This window comes from Salvelinus fontinalis, unplaced genomic scaffold, assembly GCF_029448725.1.
Source record: "Salvelinus fontinalis isolate EN_2023a unplaced genomic scaffold, ASM2944872v1 scaffold_0777, whole genome shotgun sequence".
Classification (NCBI taxonomy): Eukaryota; Metazoa; Chordata; class Actinopteri; order Salmoniformes; family Salmonidae; genus Salvelinus; species Salvelinus fontinalis.
In genome coordinates, this window is record NW_026600986.1 from 36004 (window position 1) to 60837 (window position 24834).

The 24834-nt window shown below is 43.5% G+C and overlaps 1 protein-coding gene and 1 long non-coding RNA gene across 2 annotated transcripts in view; both read right to left on the minus strand.

Annotated features, from left to right (window-relative positions):
• Window positions 1-1839: 1839 nt before the first annotated feature.
• LOC129847326 (DNA damage-binding protein 2-like) overlaps window positions 1840-24834 on the minus strand; it is a 41136-nt gene continuing 18141 nt past the window's right edge. The window contains exons 5-11 of the mRNA XM_055915082.1: window positions 19510-19675; window positions 10640-10740; window positions 9534-9711; window positions 5228-5373; window positions 4973-5128; window positions 3922-3967; window positions 1840-3097 (exon numbers count right to left, since the gene is read on the minus strand). Of these exons, the coding sequence (XP_055771057.1) occupies window positions 2841-3097; window positions 3922-3967; window positions 4973-5128; window positions 5228-5373; window positions 9534-9711; window positions 10640-10740; window positions 19510-19675 (1050 nt within the window). The 3' untranslated portion in view covers window positions 1840-2840. The remainder of the gene's footprint in view (window positions 3098-3921; window positions 3968-4972; window positions 5129-5227; window positions 5374-9533; window positions 9712-10639; window positions 10741-19509; window positions 19676-24834) is intronic.
• On the minus strand, window positions 5821-6387 carry LOC129847328 (uncharacterized). The gene is made up of 3 exons (XR_008758403.1): window positions 6111-6387; window positions 5923-5985; window positions 5821-5860 (listed from the first exon to the last, which is right to left on the minus strand). It is a non-coding gene; the product is annotated as an uncharacterized LOC129847328 (long non-coding RNA).

Genomic DNA, 24834 nt, shown 5'->3' on the forward strand with positions numbered 1-24834 from the left:
ATACAATTGGTGACTCATCGTCATACTTATCCTTATACCAGATTGAATTGACGCAACCCTAACAATAGGACAAATGAGCTAGCAACAGCAAGCTAAATAGGACAAATGAGCTAGCAACAGCAATCTAACTAGCTAAATAGGACAAATGAGCTAGCAACAGCAAGCTAAATAGGACAAATGTGCTAGCAACAGCAATCTAACTAGCTAAATAAAACAAATGAGCTAGCAAGCTAGCGAGCTAAATAGGACAAATGAGCTAGCAACAGATAGCTAGCTAACTAAATAGGACAAATGAGCTAGCAACAGCAAGCTAGCGAGCTAAATAGGACAAATGAGCTAGCAACAGCAATCTAACTAGCTAAATGGGACAAATGAGCTAGCAACAGCAATCTAGCTAGCTAAATAGGACAAATGAGCTAGTGTAAGAAATTGAAATAGAGACTGGAAACTAGCAATAACTACACTTCAACATAAGCCATATATTATACAAAAACACACATACTCCTCATTTCTCTTGGACATATGCTGGACTTAAGACACCAACTATAGACACACATAATTCCCCTCCCCCATAATAACCACAGACACACCCAACCCATGGTTGGACCTCAGGACAAAGAACTCTCAGGAACCAATGGAACGTGGACACCAGGCCTGATCAGGACTACCCAAGACCCAGATCGACCAACCGGAAGGCCGGACTCGCAGATCTACCTACTTTGCTTGTTGTCTATATGGTACTGAACATTTCTGGAAACTGTCTCTTTCCCGGACGATTCACTAGGAGTCAGACTGAAAGAGCCTTGCTGCAAGATTTTACTAAGATATCTTTACATGTGATTAAACGGCCTTATTATAAAATTATCCACCTCGTCCTATTGTCTCCTCTTGTTCTCCTGTCAACAGTAAACGTTTTATTAACACTAGCAACAGCAAGCTAGCTAGCTAAATAGGACAAATGAGCTAGCAACAGCAAGCTAGCGAGCTAAATAGGACAAATGAGCTAGCAACAGCAAGCTAGCGAGCTAAATAGGACAAATGAGCTAGCAACAGCAATCTAACTAGCTAAATAGGACAAATAAGCTAGCAACAGCAAGCTAGCGAGCTAAATAGGACAAATGAGCTAGCAACAGCAAGCTAGCGAGCTAAATAGGACAAATGAGCTAGCAACAGCAAGCTAGCGGGCTAAATAGGACAAATGAGCTAGCAACAGCAAACTAGCTAGCTAAATATCCATGAACGTTTCATGTGTTTCCACCTGTTCTCAAATTAATATAGTTGGTTAAGAGTTTTGATATTTCAGCCTGCATGTCCTGATCATGTCTGGTATGGATGGACAAAATCAACATCCCGGTGTAGCCAGCATGTTAGGCATACGCTTATTAGTGTGGTTAGGTTTAAAATCACGTTTTAAGAAGAGAAATTGTATAATTAGGCGATGTTTATCACTTTGTGGCTGTGGTAACTAGTGACGACCCAGCTCAGCTGATGTTGCCAGTGAATCTGTGGTGAGGTCACTAAATCACTGAAGCTGGAGACTCATATCTCCCTCACTAACTTGAAGCATCAACTATCAGAGCAGTTTACAGATCATTGCACCTGTACATAGCCCATCTGTAAATAGCCCAAATAGCCCATAAGGGACCAGATTAACTATTCATCAGTTTAAGGGACCAGACTAACTATTCATCAGTTTAAGGTACCAGAATAACTATTCATCAGTTTAAGGTACCAGATTAACTATTCATCAGTTTAAGGTACCAGGCTAACTATTCATCAGTTTAAGGGACCAGATTAACTATTCATCAGTTTAAGGTGAAGAATAAATACACAATCAAGTTCAAGATCAAAATTCTCTTTTTTAATACAGTATAAAAAGTTTATAAAAAGTAACAATTTATCACCAGAAACAGAGGTATATAAAACATCTGAAACACAAGATATATCTTTGAAACACTGTAGAAAAGTGATCAATGTCGAGACATATTTCTAACATCTGTGGATTTTATGTTGTGTGGAGTCAAAGTCACGATTGTCCCTGTTTATAACAATGGGAATGGAACATTTTCAATAAAACACATGATTTGAACAAGAAAAAGGTAACAGATGACAAATACAGACAGGTAACTGACTAAATTAAAGGAAACACGAGTAAATGAGGGATACACAGTATATTGAAAGTAGGTGTTTCCACACAGGTGTGGTTCCTGAGTTAATTAACATCCCATCATGCTTATTAGGGTCACGTATAAAAATGCCCAGTTACCCATTATGGCTAGAAGAGATCTCAGTGACTGAAAGAGGGCTCTCAAAGGAATATAGAGGATGTGTGTCAGTCACCAGATCTCAGTGACTGAAAGAGGGCTCTCAAAGGAATATAGAGGATGTGTCTCAGTCACCAGAGTGACTGAAAGAGGGCTCTCAAAGTAACATAGAGGATGTGTCTCAGTCACCAGATCTCAGTGACAGAAAGAGGGCTCTCAAAGGAATATAGAGGATGTGTCTCAGTCACCAGATCTCAACCCAATTTAACACTTTTGGGAGATTCTGAAGCGCCTGAGACATTGTTTTCCACCACCATCAACAAAACACCAAACGATGGAATTTCTCGTGGAAGACCGGGTTCTCATCCCTCCAATAGAGTTCCAGACACTTGTAGAATATATACCGAGGTGCATTGAATCTGTTCTGGTGGTTGGTGGTGGCCCAACATCCTATTAAGACACTGTATGTTGGTGTTTCCTTTATTTTGTCAGTTACCTGTAGGTGACAATGTCATAGACATAACTACATAACTCTTCCAACATTACAAAAAAAAAACTCTCTCCCCTTCTCCCCGTTTATTTATTTGGACCCTTCTGTGTCTGGCTGTTGTGCTGTTTGTCCCTGGATGTTCTGGTTCTGGTCACCGAGGAGGAAGACAGCTTCTTCTTCAGCTTCCCAATGTCATCCTCATCCTCCCCCCTCCGAGTCCCCCCTCTTCTCCTCCGCTGGCCTCGACCTCTGCCAACCTGGACTCCTGCTTCCTGTTGTAGCTCTCCTCTCTGCTGCTTACCAGCCGATGTCTCACCTCTGTTCCACACTAGGATGTTCACTCCTGTGGTTGGAACACAAAAGATTTATTGTCCCAAATGGCACATTATTCCCTATATAGTACACTACTTTAGACCAGAGCCCTATTCCCTATATAGTGCACTACTTTAGACCAGAGCCCTATTCCCTATATAGTGCACTACTTTAGACCAGAGCCCTATTCCCTACATAGTGCACTACTTTAGACCAGGGCCCTATTCCCTATATAGTGCACTACTTTAGACCAGAGCCCTATTCCCTATATAGTATACTACTTTAGACCAGGGCCCTATTCCCTATATAGTGCACTACTTTAGACCAGAGCCCTATTCCCTATATAGTATACTACTTTAGACCAGGGCCCTATTCCCTATATAGTGCACTACTTTAGACCAGAGCCCTATTCCCTATATAGTATACTACTTTAGACCAGGGCCCTATTCCCTAAATAGTGCACTACTTTAGACCAGGGCCCTATTCCCTATATAGGGCACTACTTTAGACCAGAGCCCTATTCCCTATATAGTGCACTACTTTAGACCAGAGCCCTATTCACTATATAGTGCACTACTTTAGACCAGAGCCCTATTCCCTATATAGTGCACTACTTTAGACCAGAGCCCTATTCCCTATATAGTGCACTACTTTTGACCAGGGCCCTATTCCCTATATAGTACACTACTTTTGACCAGGGCTGGCACCCTATTCCCAAGTTGAACACTGATTTTTAGCAAAATAATCAAACGTTTTAGAATATTTACAGCTACAAACATAGTTAGTCTCTGAGCTGATTTGATCCTGGGTGCCCGAGATTACAAACATAGTCCAGTATTTACAACACAGACTCACCCATTCCAGATCCTAAAACATCTCCCATTGGATTGAACTTGTTGACCTGGAAAGGAAGGTGTGCAGAGATGTGGACATTATTTTTGACCCAATGATGGCTTGAACATTAATGCAGCACAAATAGATAAATGAAGACATTAAACTAAGGCTACAGGCTAACACTGACATTAAACTAAGGCTACACGCTAACATTAAGCTAAGACTACACGCTAACACTGACATTAAGCTAAGGCTACACGCTAACATTAAACTAAGGCTACACGCTAACATTAAGCTAAGGCTACGGGATAACATTAAACTAAGGCTACACTGACATTAAGCTAAGGCTACACTGACATTAAGCTAAGGCTACACTGACATTAAGCTAAGGCTACAGACTAACACTGACATTAAGCTAAGGCTACAGGCTAACACTGACATTAAGCTAAGGCTACAGGCTAACACTGACATTAAGCTAAGGCTACAGGCTAACACTGACATTAAACTAAGGCTACACGCGAACACTGACATTAAGCTAAGGCTACAGGCTAACACTGACATTAAGCTAAGGCTACAGGCTAACACTGACATTAAGCTAAGGCTACACGCTAACACTGACATTAAGCTAAGGCTACACGCTAACACTGACATTAAGCTAAGGCTACACGCTAACATTAAGCTAAGGCTACGGGATAACATTAAGCTAAGGCTACAGGCTAACATTAAACTAAGGCTACAGGCTAACATTACAATAAACTAGGACTACAGGCTAACACTGACTTTAAGCTAAGGCTACATGCTATCATTAAGCTAAGGCTACAGGCTAACATTACATTAAACTAGGGCTACAGGCTAACACTGACATTCAACTAAGGCTACAGGCTAACACTGACATTCAACTAAGGCTACAGGCTAACACTGATATTAAACTAAGGCTACAGGCTAACACTGACATTAAACTAGGGCTACAGGCAAACACTGACATTAAACTAGGGATACAGGCAAACACTGACATTAAACTAGGGCTACAGGCTAACATTAAACTAAGGCTAAATTTGTAATGTGTAATCACAGATATGATGCCAGGGGCGTTGGGGTCCAGTAGTTGGCATGCCAGCTCTCCTGTGTTGGCATCATAGATATCGATGGTCCTCAGGGCACCTGGACACACCCTCTCGTCAGGGTACCGTCCAACCACCATCAGGTCGTACAGAGGGTGCCACGAGGCCTGGAGACACAAACAACGATTGACGATGAAGCTTTTGAATCAACGAGAGAGAGAGAGACACACACATAAACCCAACCCCATCCACCCCACATTCCTCACCTTGATAGGTGTGAGGTGCTGAAACTGCCTGTGTGGGTGCCGGATAATCTGCTGAGGAGTTGACCAATCAGAAGAGGAGTACACCCTGATCTGGTCATACTGGTCCGTGGTCAGGAGCTTGGAGCAGTCCATTGGATTAAAGTAGGCTGGGGAGAGGGGGAGAGAGAGAGAGAGGAGAGGGGAGAGAAAGATAATCTATAGGGTTAAATGTTGTTAAAAAGCATGTATCCCTTCTGATGAACGTGGTAGATGTTATCAAGCCCAAAAAAAATTGAATAACAAATTTGGACCAGTCTTGTCCTAGTAGTACTGATAACTTACTACGACACAGTGGTCAAGAGGAAAACACTCCTGAATGTAGGATAGGAGAGAGTTACCTAACTCTACGACACAGTGGTCAGAGAGGAAAACACTCCTGAATGTAGGATAGGAGAGAGTTACCTAACTCTACGACACAGTGGTCAGAGAGGAAAACACTCCTGAATGTAGGATAGGAGAGAGTTACCTAACTCTACGACACAGTGGTCAGAGAGGAAAACACCCCTGAATGTAGGATAGGAGAGAGTTACCTAACTCTACGACACAGTGGTCAGAGAGGAAAACACTCCTGAATGTAGGATAGGAGAGAGTTACCTAACTCTACGACACAGTGGTCAGAGAGGAGAACACTCCTGAATGTAGGATAGGAGAGCTACCTAACTCTACGACACAGTGGTCAAGAGGAAAACACTCCTGAATGTAGGATAGGAGAGAGTTACCTAACTCTACGACACAGTGGACGAGAGGTAAACACTCCTGAACGTAGGATAGGAGAGAGTTACCTAACTCTACGACACAGTGGTCAGAGAGGAGAACACTCCTGAATGTAGGATAGGAGAGTTACCTAACTCTACGACACAGTGGTCAGAGAGGAAAACACTCCTGAATGTAGGATAGGAGAGAGTTACCTAACTCTACGACACAGTGGTCAGAGAGGAGAACACTCCTGAATGTAGGATAGGAGAGTTACCTAACTCTACGACACAGTGGTCAAGAGGAAAACACTCCTGAATGTAGGATAGGAGAGAGTTACCTAACTCTACGACACAGTGGTCAAGAGGAGAACACTCCTGAATGTAGGATAGGAGAGTTACCTAACTCTACGACACAGTGGTCAAGAGGAAAACACTCCTGAATGTAGGATAGGAGAGTTACCTAACTCTACGACACAGTGGTCAAGAGGAAAACACTCCTGAATGTAGGATAGGAGAGAGTTACCTAACTCTACGACACAGTGGTCAAGAGGAGAACACTCCTGAACGTAGGATAGGAGAGAGTTACCTAACTCTACGACACAGTGGTCAGAGAGGAACACACTCCTGAATGTAGGATAGGAGAGAGTTACCTAACTCTACGACACAGTGGTCAGAGAGGTAAACACTCCTGAACGTAGGATAGGAGAGAGTTACCTAACTCTACGACACAGTGGTCAAGAGGAAAACACTCCTGAATGTAGGATAGGAGAGAGTTACCTAACTCTACGACACAGTGGTCAGAGAGGAAAACACTCCTGAACGTAGGATAGGAGAGAGTTACCTAACTCTACGACACAGTGGTCAGAGAGGAACACACTCCTGAATGTAGGATAGGAGAGAGTTACCTAACTCTACGACACAGTGGTCAGAGAGGAGAACACTCCTGAATGTAGGATAGGAGAGTTACCTAACTCTACGACACAGTGGTCAAGAGGAAAACACTCCTGAATGTAGGATAGGAGAGAGTTACCTAACTCTACGACACAGTGGTCAGAGAGGAGAACACTCCTGAATGTAGGATAGGAGAGTTACCTAACTCTACGACACAGTGGTCAAGAGGAAAACACTCCTGAATGTAGGATAGGAGAGAGTTACCTAACTCTACGACACAGTGGTCAGAGAGGAGAACACTCCTGAATGTAGGATAGGAGAGTTACCTAACTCTACGACACAGTGGTCAAGAGGAAAACACTCCTGAATGTAGGATAGGAGAGAGTTACCTAACTCTACGACACAGTGGTCAAGAGGAGAACACTCCTGAATGTAGGATAGGAGAGTTACCTAACTCTACGACACAGTGGTCAAGAGGAAAACACTCCTGAATGTAGGATAGGAGAGTTACCTAACTCTACGACACAGTGGTCAAGAGGAAAACACTCCTGAATGTAGGATAGGAGAGTTACCTAACTCTACGACACAGTGGTCAAGAGGAAAACACTCCTGAATGTAGGATAGGAGAGAGTTACCTAACTCTACGACACAGTGGTCAAGAGGAGAACACTCCTGAATGTAGGATAGGAGAGTTACCTAACTCTACGACACAGTGGTCAAGAGGAAAACACTCCTGAATGTAGGATAGGAGAGTTACCTAACTCTACGACACAGTGGTCAAGAGGAAAACACTCCTGAATGTAGGATAGGAGAGAGTTACCTAACTCTACGACACAGTGGTCAAGAGGAGAACACTCCTGAACGTAGGATAGGAGAGAGTTACCTAACTCTACGACACAGTGGTCAGAGAGGAACACACTCCTGAATGTAGGATAGGAGAGAGTTACCTAACTCTACGACACAGTGGTCAGAGAGGTAAACACTCCTGAACGTAGGATAGGAGAGAGTTACCTAACTCTACGACACAGTGGTCAAGAGGAAAACACTCCTGAACGTAGGATAGGAGAGAGTTACCTAACTCTACGACACAGTGGTCAAGAGGAGAACACTCCTGAACGTAGGATAGGAGAGAGTTACCTAACTCTACGACACAGTGGTCAAGAGGAGAACACTCCTGAACGTAGGATAGGAGAGAGTTACCTAACTCTACGACACAGTGGTCAGAGAGTACACACTCCTGAATGTAGGATAGGAGAGAGTTAGCTAACTCTACGACACAGTGGTCAGAGAGGTAAACACTCCTGAACGTAGGATAGGAGAGAGTTACCTAACTCTACGACACAGTGGTCAAGAGGAAAACACTCCTGAACGTAGGATAGGAGAGAGTTACCTAACTCTACGACACAGTGGACAAGAGGAAAACACTCCTGAATGTAGGATAGGAGAGAGTTACCTAACTCTACGACACAGTGGTCAGAGAGGAACACACTCCTGAATGTAGGATAGGAGAGAGTTACCTAACTCTACGACACAGTGGTCAGAGAGGAGAACACTCCTGAACGTAGGATAGGAGAGAGTTACCTAACTCTACGACACAATGGTCAGAGAGGAAAACATTCCTGAATGTAGGATAGGAGAGAGTTACCTAACTCTACGACACAGTGGTCAGAGAGGAAAACACTCCTGAACGTAGGATAGGAGAGAGTTACCTAACTCTACGACACAGTGGTCAAGAGGAAAACACTCCTGAATGTAGGATAGGAGAGAGTTACCTAACTCTACGACACAGTGGTCAAGAGGAAAACACTCCTGAACGTAGGATAGGAGAGAGTAACCTAACTCTACGACACAGTGGTCAAGAGGAAAACACTCCTGAATGTAGGATAGGAGAGAGTTACCTAACTCTACGACACAGTGGTCAAGAGGAGAACACTCCTGAACGTAGGATAGGAGAGAGTTACCTAACTCTACGACACAGTGGTCAAGAGGTAAACACTCCTGAACGTAGGATAGGAGAGAGTTACCTAACTCTACGACACAGTGGTCAGAGAGGTAAACACTCCTGAATGTAGGATAGGAGAGAGTTACCTAACTCTACGACACAGTGGTCAAGAGGAGAACACTCCTGAACGTAGGATAGGAGAGAGTTACCTAACTCTACGACACAGTGGTCAGAGAGGTAAACACTCCTGAATGTAGGATAGGAGAGAGTTACCTAACTCTACGACACAGTGGTCAGAGAGGTAAACACTCCTGAATGTAGGATAGGAGAGAGTTACCTAACTCTACGACACAGTGGTCAAGAGGAAAACACTCCTGAATGTAGGATAGGAGAGAGTTACCTAACTCTACGACACAGTGGTCAAGAGGTAAACACTCCTGAATGTAGGATAGGAGAGAGTTACCTAACTCTACGACACAGTGGACAGAGAGGAACACACTCCTGAATGTAGGATAGGAGAGAGTTACCTAACTCTACGACACAGTGGACAGAGAGTAAAACACTCCTGAATGTAGGATAGGAGAGAGTTACCTAACTCTACGACACAGTGGACAAGAGGTAAACACTCCTGAATGTAGGATAGGAGAGAGTTACCTAACTCTACGACACAGTGGTCAAGAGGAAAACACTCCTGAATGTAGGATAGGAGAGAGTTACCGTAGAGCTTTTGATATAGTACCCGAGTTAACAGCTTTGTCATGAATCATCTCGTGGAGGTAACTGTTCTTGTCTTTGATGTTCCTCAGGTCCCATAGCTTCACCGTGTGGTCAACGGACGCTGTCGCCATTAACCAATCGCAGCGGGGGTTGAATTCAGCATGGGTCACTTTAGCCTTGTGCAACTTCTCGTTGAAGACCTGTGATGAAGAGGAGGAGGAGGGGGTGCAGATGGTTTAACAGCATCTTACAGAACAACGTCAGTAAATGAAATGAGATCATTGGAACTGTCCAAACGGTGTCTAATGCAGTCATGCATTTTTAAAAAAGCAGAATATTAACAGAATTGTCTTATTCTCAGAACATGAAAACACAACAAAATATAGAACATTTCAAATTGTACATGCTAACTAACTACTGAAGGAGTACATTACATGTTAACTCCCTCTGGCCCATTCCTTACTGTAGCTATAGTACCGTATAAATACACGATACACTACAGTATAAATACACTATATAGTACTGTATAAATATACTATATAGTACAGTATAAATACACAGTACAGTAGCTAGTGTAGACTACAGTATAAATACATTCTACAGTACTGTAGCTATAGTGTAGACTACAGTATAAATATACTATATAGTACTGTAGCTAGTGTAGACTACAGTATAAATATACTATATAGTACTGTAGCTATAGTGTAAACTACTACAATATAAATATACTATACAGTACTGTAGCTATAGTACAGTATAAATATACTATACCGTACTGTGGCTATAGTGTAGACTACAGTATAAATATACTATACAGTACTGTAGCTATAGTGTAGACTACAGTATAAATATACTATACAGTACTGTAGCTATAGTGTAGACTACAGTATAAATATACTATACAGTACTGTAGCTATAGTGTAAACTACAGTATAAATACACTACACAGTACTGTAGCTATAGTGTAAACTACAGTATAAATACACTACACAGTACTGTAGCTATAGTGTAAACTACAGTATAAATATATTCTACAGTACTGTAGATATAGTGTAGACTACAGTATAAATATATTCTACAGTACTGTAGCTATAGTGTAGACTACAGTATAAATATATAGTACTGTACCTGGTGTCCATCCATGCCCAGCAATAAGACTCGTCCTATGTTGTCTCCTGTCACCAGCATCTGTCTGCTCAACGACACATCTACACAGCAGTACCACAGACTGGAACAGAGAGAGAGAGACTGACACATCTACACAGCAGTACCACAGACTGGAACAGAGAGAGAGAGACTGACACATCTACACAGCAGTACTACCACAGACTGGAACAGAGAGAGAGACTGACACAGCAGTACCACAGACTGGAACAGAGAGAGAGACTGACACATCTACACAGCAGTACCACAGACTGGAACAGAGAGAGAGACTGACACAGCACTACCACAGACTGGAACAGAGAGAGAGACTGACACAGCAGTACCACAGACTGGAACAGAGAGAGAGAGACTGACACATCTACACAGCAGTACCACAGACTGGAACAGAGAGAGAGAGACTGACACATCTACACAGCAGTACCACAGACTGGAACAGAGAGAGAGAGACTGACACATCTACACAGCAGTACCACAGACTGGAACAGAGAGAGAGACTGACACAGCAGTACCACAGACTGGAACAGAGAGAGAGACTGACACATCTACACAGCAGTACCACAGACTGGAACAGAGAGAGAGAGACTGACACATCTACACAGCAGTACCACAGACTGGAACAGAGAGAGAGAGACTGACACAGCAGTACCACAGACTGGAACAGAGAGAGAGACTGACACATCTACACAGCAGTACCACAGACTGGAACAGAGAGAGAGAGACTGACACATCTACACAGCAGTACCACAGACTGGAACAGAGAGAGAGACTGACACAGCAGTACCACAGACTGGAACAGAGAGAGAGACTGACACATCTACACAGCAGTACCACAGACTGGAACAGAGAGAGAGACTGACACAGCACTACCACAGACTGGAACAGAGAGAGAGACTGACACAGCAGTACCACAGACTGGAACAGAGAGAGAGAGACTGACACATCTACACAGCAGTACCACAGACTGGAACAGAGAGAGAGAGACTGACACATCTACACAGCAGTACCACAGACTGGAACAGAGAGAGAGACTGACACAGCAGTACCACAGACTGGAACAGGGAGAGAGACTGACACATCTACACAGCAGTACCACAGACTGGAACAGATAGAGAGAGACTGACACATATACACAGCAGTACCACAGACTGGAACAGAGAGAGAGACTGACACAGCAGTACCACAGACTGGAACAGAGAGAGAGAGACTGACACATCTACACAGCAGTACCACAGACTGGAACAGAGAGAGAGACTGACACATCTACACAGCAGTACCACAGACTGGAACAGAGAGAGAGACTGACACATCTACACAGCAGTACCACAGACTGGAACAGAGAGAGAGACTGACTGACACATCTACACAGCAGTACCACAGACTGGAACAGAGAGAGAGAGACTGACACAGCAGTACCACAGACTGGAACAGAGAGAGAGACTTACACATCTACACAGCAGTACCACAGACTGGAACAGAGAGAGACTGACACATCTACACAGCAGTACCACAGACTGGAACAGAGAGAGAGACTGACACATCTACACAGCAGTACCACAGACTGGAACAGAGAGAGAGACTGACACATCTACACAGCAGTACCACAGACTGGAACAGAGAGAGAGAGACTAACACATCTACACAGCAGTACCACAGACTGGAACAGAGAGAGAGAGACTGACACAGCAGTACCACAGACTGGAATAGAGAGAGAGAGACTAACACATCTACACAGCAGTACCACAGACTGGAACAGAGAGAGAGAGAGACTGACACATCTACACAGCAGTACCACAGACTGGAACAGAGAGAGAGAGAGACTGACACATCTACACAGCAGTACCACAGACTGGAACAGAGAGAGAGACTGACACAGCAGTACCACAGACTGGAACAGAGAGAGAGACTGACACAGCAGTACCACAGACTGGAACAGAGAGAGAGAGAGACTGACACAGCAGTACCACAGACTGGAACAGAGATGTAATCTCGATATAATTTCAACTAATATCAAGTGTATCACACATTATTAATAAAATGTAAAATGCAGTATACCGTGATTATCCTCATCAATAAAGTCAGCCGACACTCAACTTTTTAATCACCAGAATGTGAAAGAGCGGCCTGCGTCTCCTTTATCATCAGACAGACACTACTAAGTGCACTAGTTGTGTATATTTTTCCTTAACATAAGTTGACATTTGTCTGGCGCTAAGCCTGCATCCCAAATGGCATACTATCCCCTATATAGAACAATACTTTTGACCATAGACCTATGTAGAACATCCCCCAAACCCACTTCATGACTCTCCACCTATCACCCGACACCACCACTTCCTGTTTCCTGAAGGGAAGGACTACTTCCCCCCCCCCGCCCCCCACCATAAGTAGGCTCACCTGGGTCTAATCAAGGTGGATATCGAATGAACTGAGTGTTGGGAGAAGTGTTTTGTCGTGTAGTTTATAGTAGTGATGGGAAACCCGAGGCTTTCCGAAGCTTTAAGGGGGCTTTTACCAAATGGTGTTGAAAAAACAGTTCATTACTCTGAGCTTTTAAACACAATGTACATTAGTGACATCTGCTGGTCAAGCAAATGAAAAGGAGCGTGTTCATTTTGACGTATTTTTACCCCCCCCCCCTCCATAATATTCATCAATTTGGAATCGATGAAAGAAAACGGAACCCAGAGCGAAATCAGGGGGAAGTCGCAACACACGATTTGAAAAACCACGTGATAAAACGAATCTTCAGACGTCATTGATCATGTTGGTAAAAGTTCCTTTGAAACGAGCATCGGGGGGGGGGGGGGGGGGGGTACATAGTGTCAGATCAGTGGTACTTTAAAAAACGTCATCGGAGCTCCGGTATCAATCGTCCCATCACTGGTTTCTAGTCCTCTCCGCGGTTGCGTTATCGACTAAGCGTGTTTATCCTCCTGTTTACATTCAGAGTCGACTCCCTTTGCAAAGTGAACCGTTTGCCGTGTGTTCGACCGCTACCGCCTAGTTGGTGAGCCACTATCGTGATCCTTCTTCTACAGTCCTTCGTTATTTAGTTACTAGTTGGTGAGCCACTATCATGACCCTTCTTCTACAGTCCTTCGTTATTTAGTTCCTAGTTGGTGAGCCACTATCGTGATCCTTCTTCTACAGTCCTTCGCTATTTAGGTACTAGTTGGTGAGCCACTATCGTGATCCTTCTTATACAGTCCTTCGTTATTTAGTTACTAGTTGGTGAGCCACTATCGTGATCCTTCTTATACAGTCCTTCGTTATTTAGTTACTAGTTGGTGAGCCACTATCGTGATCCTTCTACAGTCCTTCGTTATTTAGTTACTGGTTGGTGAGCCACTATCGTGATCCTTCTTATACAGTCCTTCGTTATTTAGTTACTAGTTGGTGAGCCACTATCGTGATCCTTCTTATACAGTCCTTCGTTATTTAGTTACTAGTTGGTGAGCCACTATCGTGATCCTTCTTATTCAGTCCTTCGTTATTTAGTTACTAGTTGGTGAGCCACTATCGTGATCCTTCTTCTACAGTCCTTCGTTATTTAGTTACTAGTTGGTGAGCCACTATCGTGACCCTTCTTATACAGTCCTTCGTTATTTAGTTACTAGTTGGTGAGCCACTATCGTGATCCTTCTTATACAGTCCTTCGTTATTTAGTTACTAGTTGGTGAGCCACTATCGTGATCCTTCTTATACAGTCCTTCGTTATTTAGTTACTAGTTGGTGAGCCACTATCGTGATCCTTCTTATACAGTCCTTCGTTATTTAGTTACTAGTTGGTGAGCCACTATCGTGATCCTTCTTATACAGTCCTTCGTTATTTAGTTACTAGTTGGTGAGCCACTATCGTGATCCTTCTTATACAGTCCTTCGTTATTTAGTTACTAGTTGGTGAGCCACTATCGTGATCCTTCTTCTACAGTCCTTCGTTATTTAGTTACTAGTTGGTGAGCCACTATCGTGATCCTTCTTATACAGTCCTTCGTTATTTAGTTACTAGTTGGTGAGCCACTATCGTGATCCTTCTACAGTCCTTCGTTATTTAGTTACTAGTTGGTGAGCCACTATCGTGATCCTTCTTCTACAGTCCTTCGTTATTTAGTTACTAGTTGGTGAGCCACTATCGTGATCCTTCTTATACAGTCCTTCGTTATTTAGTTACTAGTTGGTGAGCCACTATCGTGATCCTTCTTCTACAGTCCTTAGTTATTTAGTTACTAGTTGGTGAGCCACTATCATGATCCTTCTTCTACAGTCCTTCGTTATTTAGTTACTAGTTGGTGAGCCACTATCGTGACCCTTCTTATACAGTCCTTCGTTATTTAGTTACTAGTTGGTGAGCCACTATCGTGATCCTTCTTCTACAGTCCTTCGTTATTTAGTTACTAGTTGGTGAGCCACTATCGTGATCCTTCTTCTACAGTCCTTCGTTATTTAGTTACTAGTTGGTGAGCCACTATCATGATCCTTCTTACAGTCCTTCGTTATTTAGTTACTAGTTGGTGAGCCACTATCGTGATCCTTCTACAGTCCTTCGTTATTTAGTTACTAGTTGGTGAGCCACTATCGTGATCCTTCTTACAGTCCTTCGTTATTTAGTTACTAGTTGGTGAGCCACTATCGTGATCCTTCTTACAGTTCTTCGTTATTTAGTTACTAGTTGGTGAGCCACTATCGTGATCTTTCTTACAGTCCTTCGTTATTTAGTTACTAGTTGGTGAGCCACTATCGTGATCCTTCTACAGTCCTTCGTTATTTAGTTACTAGTTGGTGAACCACTATCGTGATCCTTCTTATACAGTCCTTCGTTATTTAGTTACTAGTTGGTGAGCCACTATCGTGATCCTTCTTATACAGTCCTTCGTTATTTAGTTACTAGTTGGTGAGCCACTATCGTGATCCTTCTTATTCAGTCCTTCGTTATTTAGTTACTAGTTGGTGAGACACTATCGTGGTCCTTCTTATACAGTCCTTCGTTATTTAGTTACTAGTTGGTGAGCCACTATCATGATCCTTCTTATACAGTCCTTCGTTATTTAGTTACTAGTTGGTGAGCCACTATCGTGATCCTTCTTATACAGTCCTTCGTTATTTAGTTACTAGTTGGTGAGCCACTATCATGATCCTTCTTATACAGTCCTTCGTTATTTAGTTACTAGTTGGTGAGCCACTATCGTGACCCTTCTTATACAGTCCTTCGTTATTTAGTTACTAGTTGGTGAGCCACTATCGTGATCCTTCTTATACAGTCCTTCGTTATTTAGTTACTAGTTGGTGAGCCACTATCGTGATCCTTCTTATTCAGTCCTTCGTTATTTAGTTACTAGTTGGTGAGACACTATCGTGGTCCTTCTTATACAGTCCTTCGTTATTTAGTTACTAGTTGGTGAGCCACTATCATGATCCTTCTTATACAGTCCTTCGTTATTTAGTTACTAGTTGGTGAGCCACTATCGTGATCCTTCTTATACAGTCCTTCGTTATTTAGTTACTAGTTGGTGAGCCACTATCGTGATCCTTCTTACAGTCCTTCGTTATTTAGTTACTAGTTGGTGAGCCACTATCGTGATCCTTCTACAGTCCTTCGTTATTTAGTTACTAGTTGGTGAGCCACTATCGTGATCCTTCTTCTACAGTCCTTCGTTATTTAGTTACTAGTTGGTGAGCCACTATCGTGATCCTTCTTATACAGTCCTTCGTTATTTAGTTACTAGTTGGTGAGCCACTATCGTGATCCTTCTTCTACAGTCCTTCGTTATTTAGTTACTAGTTGGTGAGCCACTATCGTGATCCTTCTTCTACAGTCCTTCGTTATTTAGTTACTAGTTGGTGAGCCACTATCATGATCCTTCTTCTACAGTCCTTCGTTATTTAGTTACTAGTTGGTGAGCCACTATCGTGACCCTTCTTATACAGTCCTTCGTTATTTAGTTACTAGTTGGTGAGCCACTATCGTGATCCTTCTTCTACAGTCCTTCGTTATTTAGTTACTAGTTGGTGAGCCACTATCGTGATCCTTCTTCTACAGTCCTTCGTTATTTAGTTACTAGTTGGTGAGCCACTATCATGATCCTTCTTACAGTCCTTCGTTATTTAGTTACTAGTTGGTGAGCCACTATCGTGATCCTTCTACAGTCCTTCGTTATTTAGTTACTAGTTGGTGAGCCACTATCGTGATCCTTCTTACAGTCCTTCGTTATTTAGTTACTAGTTGGTGAGCCACTATCGTGATCCTTCTTACAGTTCTTCGTTATTTAGTTACTAGTTGGTGAGCCACTATCGTGATCCTTCTTACAGTCCTTCGTTATTTAGTTACTAGTTGGTGAGCCACTATCGTGATCCTTCTACAGTCCTTCGTTATTTAGTTACTAGTTGGTGAACCACTATCGTGATCCTTCTTATACAGTCCTTCGTTATTTAGTTACTAGTTGGTGAGCCACTATCGTGACCCTTCTTATACAGTCCTTCGTTATTTAGTTACTAGTTGGTGAGCCACTATCGTGATCCTTCTTATACAGTCCTTCGTTATTTAGTTACTAGTTGGTGAGCCACTATCGTGATCCTTCTTATTCAGTCCTTCGTTATTTAGTTACTAGTTGGTGAGACACTATCGTGGTCCTTCTTATACAGTCCTTCGTTATTTAGTTACTAGTTGGTGAGCCACTATCATGATCCTTCTTATACAGTCCTTCGTTATTTAGTTACTAGTTGGTGAGCCACTATCGTGATCCTTCTTATAGTCCTTCGTTATTTAGTTACTAGTTGGTGAGCCACTATCGTGATCCTTCTTCTACAGTCCTTCGTTATTTAGTTACTAGTTGGTGAGCCACTATCGTGACCCTTCTTATACAGTCCTTCGTTATTTAGTTACTAGTTGGTGAGCCACTATCGTGATCCTTCTTATACAGTCCTTCGTTATTTAGTTACTAGTTGGTGAGCCACTATCGTGACCCTTCTTATACAGTCCTTCGTTATTTAGTTACTAGTTGGTGAGCCACTATCGTGAACCTTCTTATACAGTCCTTCGTTATTTAGTTACTAGTTGGTGAGCCACTTTCGTGATCCTTCTTATACAGTCCTTCGTTATTTAGTTACTAGTTGGTGAGCCACTATCGTGATCCTTCTACAGTCCTTCGTTATTTAGTTACTAGTTGGTGAGCCACTATCGTGATCCTTCTTATACAGTCCTTCGTTATTTAGTTACTAGTTGGTGAGCCACTATCGTGACCCTTCTTATACAGTCCTTCGTTATTTAGTTACTAGTTGGTGAGCCACTATCGTGACCCTTCTTATACAGTCCTTCGTTATTTAGTTACTAGTTGGTGAGCCACTATCGTGATCCTTCTTATACAGTCCTTCGTTATTTAGTTACTAGTTGGTGAGCCACTATCGTGATCCTTCTTATACAGTCCTTCGTTATTTAGTTACTAGTTGGTGAGCCACTATCGTGATCCTTCTTATACAGTCCTTCGTTATTTAGTTACTAGTTGGTGAGCCACCATCGTGATCCTTCTTATACAGTCCTTCGTTATTTAGTTACTAGTTGGTGAGCCACTATCGTGATCCTTCTTACAGTCCTTCGTTATTTAGTTACTAGTTGGTGAGCCACTATCGTGATCCTTCTTATACAGTCCTTCGTTATTTAGTTACTAGTTGGTGAGCCACCATCGTGATCCTTCTTCTACAGTCCTTCGTTATTTAGTTACTAGTTGGTGAGCCACTATCGTGATCCTTCTTATACAGTCCTTCGTTATTTAGTTACTAGTTGGTGAGCCACTATCATGATCCTTCTTATACAGTCCTTCGTTATTTAGTTACTAGTTGGTGAGCCACTATCGTGATCCTTCTTATACAGTCCTTCGTTATTTAGTTACTAGTTGGTGAGCCACCATCGTGATCCTTCTTCTACAGTCCTTCGTTATTTAGTTACTAGTTGGTGAGCCACTATCGTGATCCTTCTTATACAGTCCTTCGTTATTTAGTTACTAGTTGGTGAGCCACTATCGTGATCCTTCTTATACAGTCCTTCGTTATTTAGTTACTAGTTGGTGAGCCACCATCGTGACCCTTCTTCTACAGTCCTTCGTTATTTAGTTACTAGTTGGTGAGCCACTATCGTGATCCTTCTCCTACAGTCCTTCGTTATTTAGTTACTAGTTGGTGAGCCACTATCGTGACCCTTCTTACAGTCCTTCGTTATTTAGTTACTAGTTGGTGAGCCACTATCATGATCCTTCTTATACAGTCCTTCGTTATTTAGTTACTAGTTGGTGAGCCACTATCGTGATCCTTCTTATACAGTCCTTCGTTATTTAGTTACTAGTTGGTGAGCCACTATCATGATCCTTCTTATACAGTCCTTCGTTATTTAGTTACTAGTTGTCCTTTATATATATTTATTAGCGTGGAACTGATATGTATTTCTTATATAGTTTCTTCTTATCAACCATCATATATCTGATTACCTGAAATGGTTCTACTGAGAATGTCCTAAAGGTTTTTACAGTCAATCACACACCAGCAATCCTACAGTATTTTACACCCCATATGCCCTGGTCTAAAGTAGTGCACTATATAGGGAATAGGGGTCTGGTCTAAAGTAGTGTACTATATAGGGAATAGGGCTCTGGTCTAAAGTAGTGCACTATATAGGGAATAGGGCTCTGGTCTAAAGTAGTACCACTATATAGGGAATAGGGTGCCATAGGGCTCTGGTCTAAAGTAGTGTACTATATAGGGAATAGGGTTCTGGTCTAAAGTAGTGCCCTGTATAGGGAATAGGGCTCCATGTCTGATGCTACCTAAGTAGGGCCTGCATCCTCATCAGACATTGTGGTGATCGTGTCCACAGTCCTGGACTCTGGACAGAACCGTTGCCAGACCGCCCTGGAAGCTCTGCTCGGTCAGTGTACCGTCGCCGGACGCCAGGTAGACCTTGGACGGGTCCGTCGGGCTAAACGTCATCCCGCCAATAAAATCCCCGGCTCCTTTCTGCATTTATGAACACAAACAGACCAATCCCAGTGACCGGTTGAAAAGACATGTTGATGACGAGGCTGATCACAGGACAATAACAGACCAATTCCAGTGACCGGTTGAAAAGACATGTTGATGACGAGGCTGATCACAGGACAATAACAGACCAATCCCAGTGACCGGTTGAAAAGACATGTTGATGACTAGGCTGATCACAGGACAATAACAGACCAATCCCAGTGACCGGTTGAAAAGACATGTTGATGACTAGGCTGATCACAGGACAATAACAGACCAATCCCAGTGACCGGTTGGAAAGACATGTTGATGACTAGGCTGATCACAGGACAATAACAGACCAATCCCAGTGACCGGTTGGAAAGACATGTTGATGACGAGGCTGATCACAGGACAATAACAGACCAATCCCAGTGACCGGTTGATGACTAGGCTTATCACAGGACAATAACAGACCAATCCCAGTGACCGGTTGAAAAGACATGTTGATGACTAGGCTGATCACAGGACGATAACAGACCAATCCCAGTGACCGGTTGATGACTAGGCTTATCACAGGACAATAACAGACCAATCCCAGTGACCGGTTGAAAAGACATGTTGATGACTAGGCTGATCACAGGACAATAACAGACCAATCCCAGTGACCGGTTGAAAAGACATGTTGATGACTAGGCTGATCACAGGACAATAACAGACCAATCCCAGTGACCGGTTGAAAAGACATGTTGATGACTAGGCTGATCACAGGACAATAACAGACCAATCCCAGTGACCGGTTGATGACTAGGCTGATCACAGGACAATAACAGACCAATCCCAGTGACCGGTTGAAAAGACATGTTGATGACTAGGCTGATCACAGGACAATAACAGCTGGGTAATACGGCAACGGAAAAACAACGGAACGCGTTTGTTATTGGACAGGTTCCGGTAGTTCCTTCCTGTTTCTCAGTTAGTTTTATTCCAGTTGGTGTGTGGAATCCAAACTAGGCCAATGACAGTTCTGTCCAGATAAATGCGGGCCAATCAGAAAGCGTTCTATCTTGATAAGGTGTTGAGAAAAAGGGCGTTGTCTTGCATCCCAAATGGAACCCTATATAGTGCCCTACTTTAGACCAGAGCCCTATATAGTACACTACTTTAGACCAGAGCCCTATATAGTGCCCTACTTTAGACCAGAGCCCTATATAGTGCCCTACTTTAGACCAGAGCCCTATATAGTGCCCTACTTTAGACCAGAGCCCTATATAGTGCCCTACTTTAGACCAGAGCCCTAAATAGTGCCCTACTTTAGACCAGAGCCCTATATAGTGCACTACTTTAGACCAGAGCCCTATATAGTGCACTACTTTAGACCAGAGCCCTATATAGTGCCCTACTTTAGACCAGAGCCCTATATAGGGCCCTACTTTAGACCAGAGCCCTATATAGGGCCCTACTTTAGACCAGAGCCCTATATAGTGCCCTACTTTAGACCAGAGCCCTATATAGTGCCCTACTTTAGACCAGAGCCCTATATAGTGCCCTACTTTAGACCAGAGCCCTATTACCTATATAGTGCACTACTTTAGAACCAGAGCCATATATAGTGCCCTACTTTAGACCAGAGCCCTATATAGTACACTACATTAGACCAGAGCCCTATATAGGGCCCTACTTTAGACCAGAGCCCTATATAGTGCCCTACTTTAGACCAGAGCCCTATATAGTGCCCTACTTTAGACCAGAGCCCTATATAGTGCCCTACTTTAGACCAGAGCCCTATTACCTATATAGTGCACTACTTTAGAACCAGAGCCATATATAGTGCCCTACTTTAGACCAGAGCCCTATATAGTACACTACATTAGACCAGAGCCCTATATAGTACACTACATTAGACCAGAACCCTATTAGATGCACTACTTTAGAACCAGAGCCCTATATAGTGCCCTACTTTAGACCAGAGCCCTATATAGTACACTACTTTAGACCAGAGCCCTATATAGTGCCCTACTTTAGACCAGAGCCCTATATAGTGCACTACTTTAGAACCAGAGCCCTATATAGTGCACTACTTTAGACCAGAGCCCTATTCCCTATATAGTGCCCTACTTTAGACCAGAGCCCTATATAGTGCCCTACTTTAGACCAGAGCCCTATATAGTTCACTACTTTAGACCAGAGCCCTATATAGTGCACTACTTTAGACCAGAGCCCTATATAGTGCACTACTTTAGACCAGAGCCCTATATAGTGCACTACTTTAGACCAGAGCCCTATATAGTGCACTACTTTAGACCAGAGCCCTATATAGTGCACTACTTTAGACCAGAGCCCTATATAGTGCCCTACTTTAGACCAGAGCCCTATATAGTGCCCTACTTTAGACCAGAGCCCTATATAGTGCCCTACTTTAGACCAGAGCCCTATATAGTGCCCTACTTTAGACCAGAGCCCTATATAGTGCCCTACTTTAGACCAGAGCCCTATATAGTGACCTACTTTAGACCAAAGCCCTATATAGTACACTACTTTAGACCAGAGCCCTATATAGTGCACTACTTTAGACCAGAACCCTATATAGTGCCCTACTTTAGACCAGAGCCCTATATAGTGCCCTACTTTAGACCAGAGCCCTATTCCCTATATAGTGCACTACTTTAGACCAGAGCCCTATATAGTGCCCTACTTTAGACCAGAGCCCTATATAGTGCACTACTTTAGACCAGAGCCCTATATAGTGCACTACTTTAGACCAGAGCCCTATATAGTGCCCTACTTTAAACCAGCGCCCTATATAGTGCCCTACTTTAGACCAGAGCCCTATATAGTGCACTACTTTAGACCAGGGCCCTATTCCCTATATAGTGCACTACTTTGGACTAGAGCCCTATTCCCTATATAGTGCACTACTTTGGACTAGAGCCCTATTCCCTATATAGTGCACTGCTTTTGACCAGGGCCCATAAGGTAAAAAGTCGAGCTGGGGGAATACTAGTATTGCAATATTCTTTTCATGTCAGAAATGAAACCAGGAAGCAGACCAAACTCTTTGGTCCTTTAATCATCCACTTAGTGTTTGTTTCCAACAACAGGGCTGTTTTCATAAAGACGTTATAACCTCTTAGTGTTTGTTTCATAAAGACGTTATAACCTCTTAGTGTTGTTTCCATAGAGACGTTATAACCTCTTAGTGTTGTTTCATAGAGATGTTATAACCTCTTAGTGTTGTTTCATTGTCACGGTACTAACGAGTTTCACCCTTCTGGTATCGGCCTTGGTCTAGTCCAAAGTAGTGCACTATATATGGAATAGGGCCCTGATCTAAAGTAGTGCACTATATAGGGAATAGGGCCCTGGTCTAAAGTAGTGCACTATATAGGGAATAGGGCCCTGATCTAAAGTAGTGCACTATATAGGGAATAGGGCCCTGGTCAAAAGTAGTGCACTATATAGGGAATAGGGCCCTGGTCTAAAGTAGTACACTATATAGGGAATAGGGCCCTGGTCTAAAGTAGTACACTATATAGGGAATAGGGCCCTGGTCTAAAGTAGTGCACTATATAGGGAATAGGGCCCTGGTCAAAAGTAGTGCACTAAATAAGGAATAGGGCCCTGGTCAAAAGTAGTGCACTATATAGGGAATAGGGCTCTGGTCTAAAGTAGTGCACTAAATAGGGAATAAGGGTCTAAAATAGGGCACTAAATAGGGAATAAGGGTCTAAAATAGGGCACTAAATAGGGAATAAGGGTCTAAAGTAGGGCACTAAAAAGGGAATAAGAGTCTAAAGTAGGGCACTAAAAAGGGAATAATCAATTCAATCAATTTTATTTTATATAGCCCTTCGTACATCAGCTAATATCTCGAAGTGCTGTACAGAAACCCAGCCTAAAACCCCAAACAGCTAGTAATGCAGGTGTAGAAGCACGGTGGCTAGGAAAAACTCCCTAGAAAGGCCAAAACCTAGGAAGAAACCTAGAGAGGAACCAGGCTATGAGGGGTGGCCAGTCCTCTTCTGGCTGTGCCGGGTGGAGATTATAACAGAACATGGCCAAGATGTTCAAAAATGTTCATAAGTGACAAGCATGGTCAAATAATAATCATGAATAATTTTCAGTTGGCACTAAAAAGGGAATAAGAGTCTAAAGTAGGGCACTAACTAAATAGAGTGCCGTTTGGGACAAGTCCCGTCTCTTACTCCCATGTCTCTGTGTTGGTAAACACGCGGAGAGTGGTCCCGTCTCTTACTCCCATGTCTCGGTGTTGGTAAACACGTGGAGAGTGGTCCCGTCTCTTACTCCCATGTCTCTGTGTTGGTAAACACGTGGAGAGTGGTCCCGTCTCTTACTCCCATGTCTCTGTGTTGGTAAACACGCGGAGAGTGGTCCCGTCTCTTACTCCCCATGTCTCTGTGTTGGTAAACACGTGGAGAGTGGTCCCGTCTCTTACTCCCATGTCTCTGTGTTGGTAAACACGCGGAGAGTGGTCCCGTCTCTTACTCCCATGTCTCTGTGTTGGTAAACACGCGGAGAGTGGTCCCATTGAAATCCTGCAGCGAGGTGGTTCCCCTGACAGATGAGGTGAACAGCTGAGTGGGGTTGTACGGGTTAAACTTCAGAGCTGTAATAGAGCCTCCAGGACCAACCTGCGTAAAACACACAGGAGGAGAGACTGGTCCCAAACCACATCCGATTCCCTATTTAGTGCACTACTTTTGACCAGAGCCCCGGACGACAGAGCCCCGGACGACAGAGCCCCGGACGACAGAGCCCCGGACGACAGAGCCCCGGACGACAGAGCCCCGGACGACAGAGCCCCGGTCGACAGAGCCCCGGACGACAGAGCCCCGGACGACAGAGCCCCGGACGACAGAGCCCCGGACGACAGAGCCCCGGACGACAGAGCCCCGGACGACAGAGCCCCGGACGACAGAGCCCCGGACGACAGAGCCCCGGACGACAGAGCCCCGGACGACAGAGCCCCGGACGACAGAGCCCCGGTCGACAGAGCCCTGGACGAAAGTAGTGCACTAAATGAGAAATGGGGTGCCATTTGGGACTCATACAATGTAGACCCGATACTATCGACTACGTAGACCCGATACGTAGATAGGATACGTAGACCCGATACGTAGACCCGATACTATAGGATACGGAGACCCGATACGTAG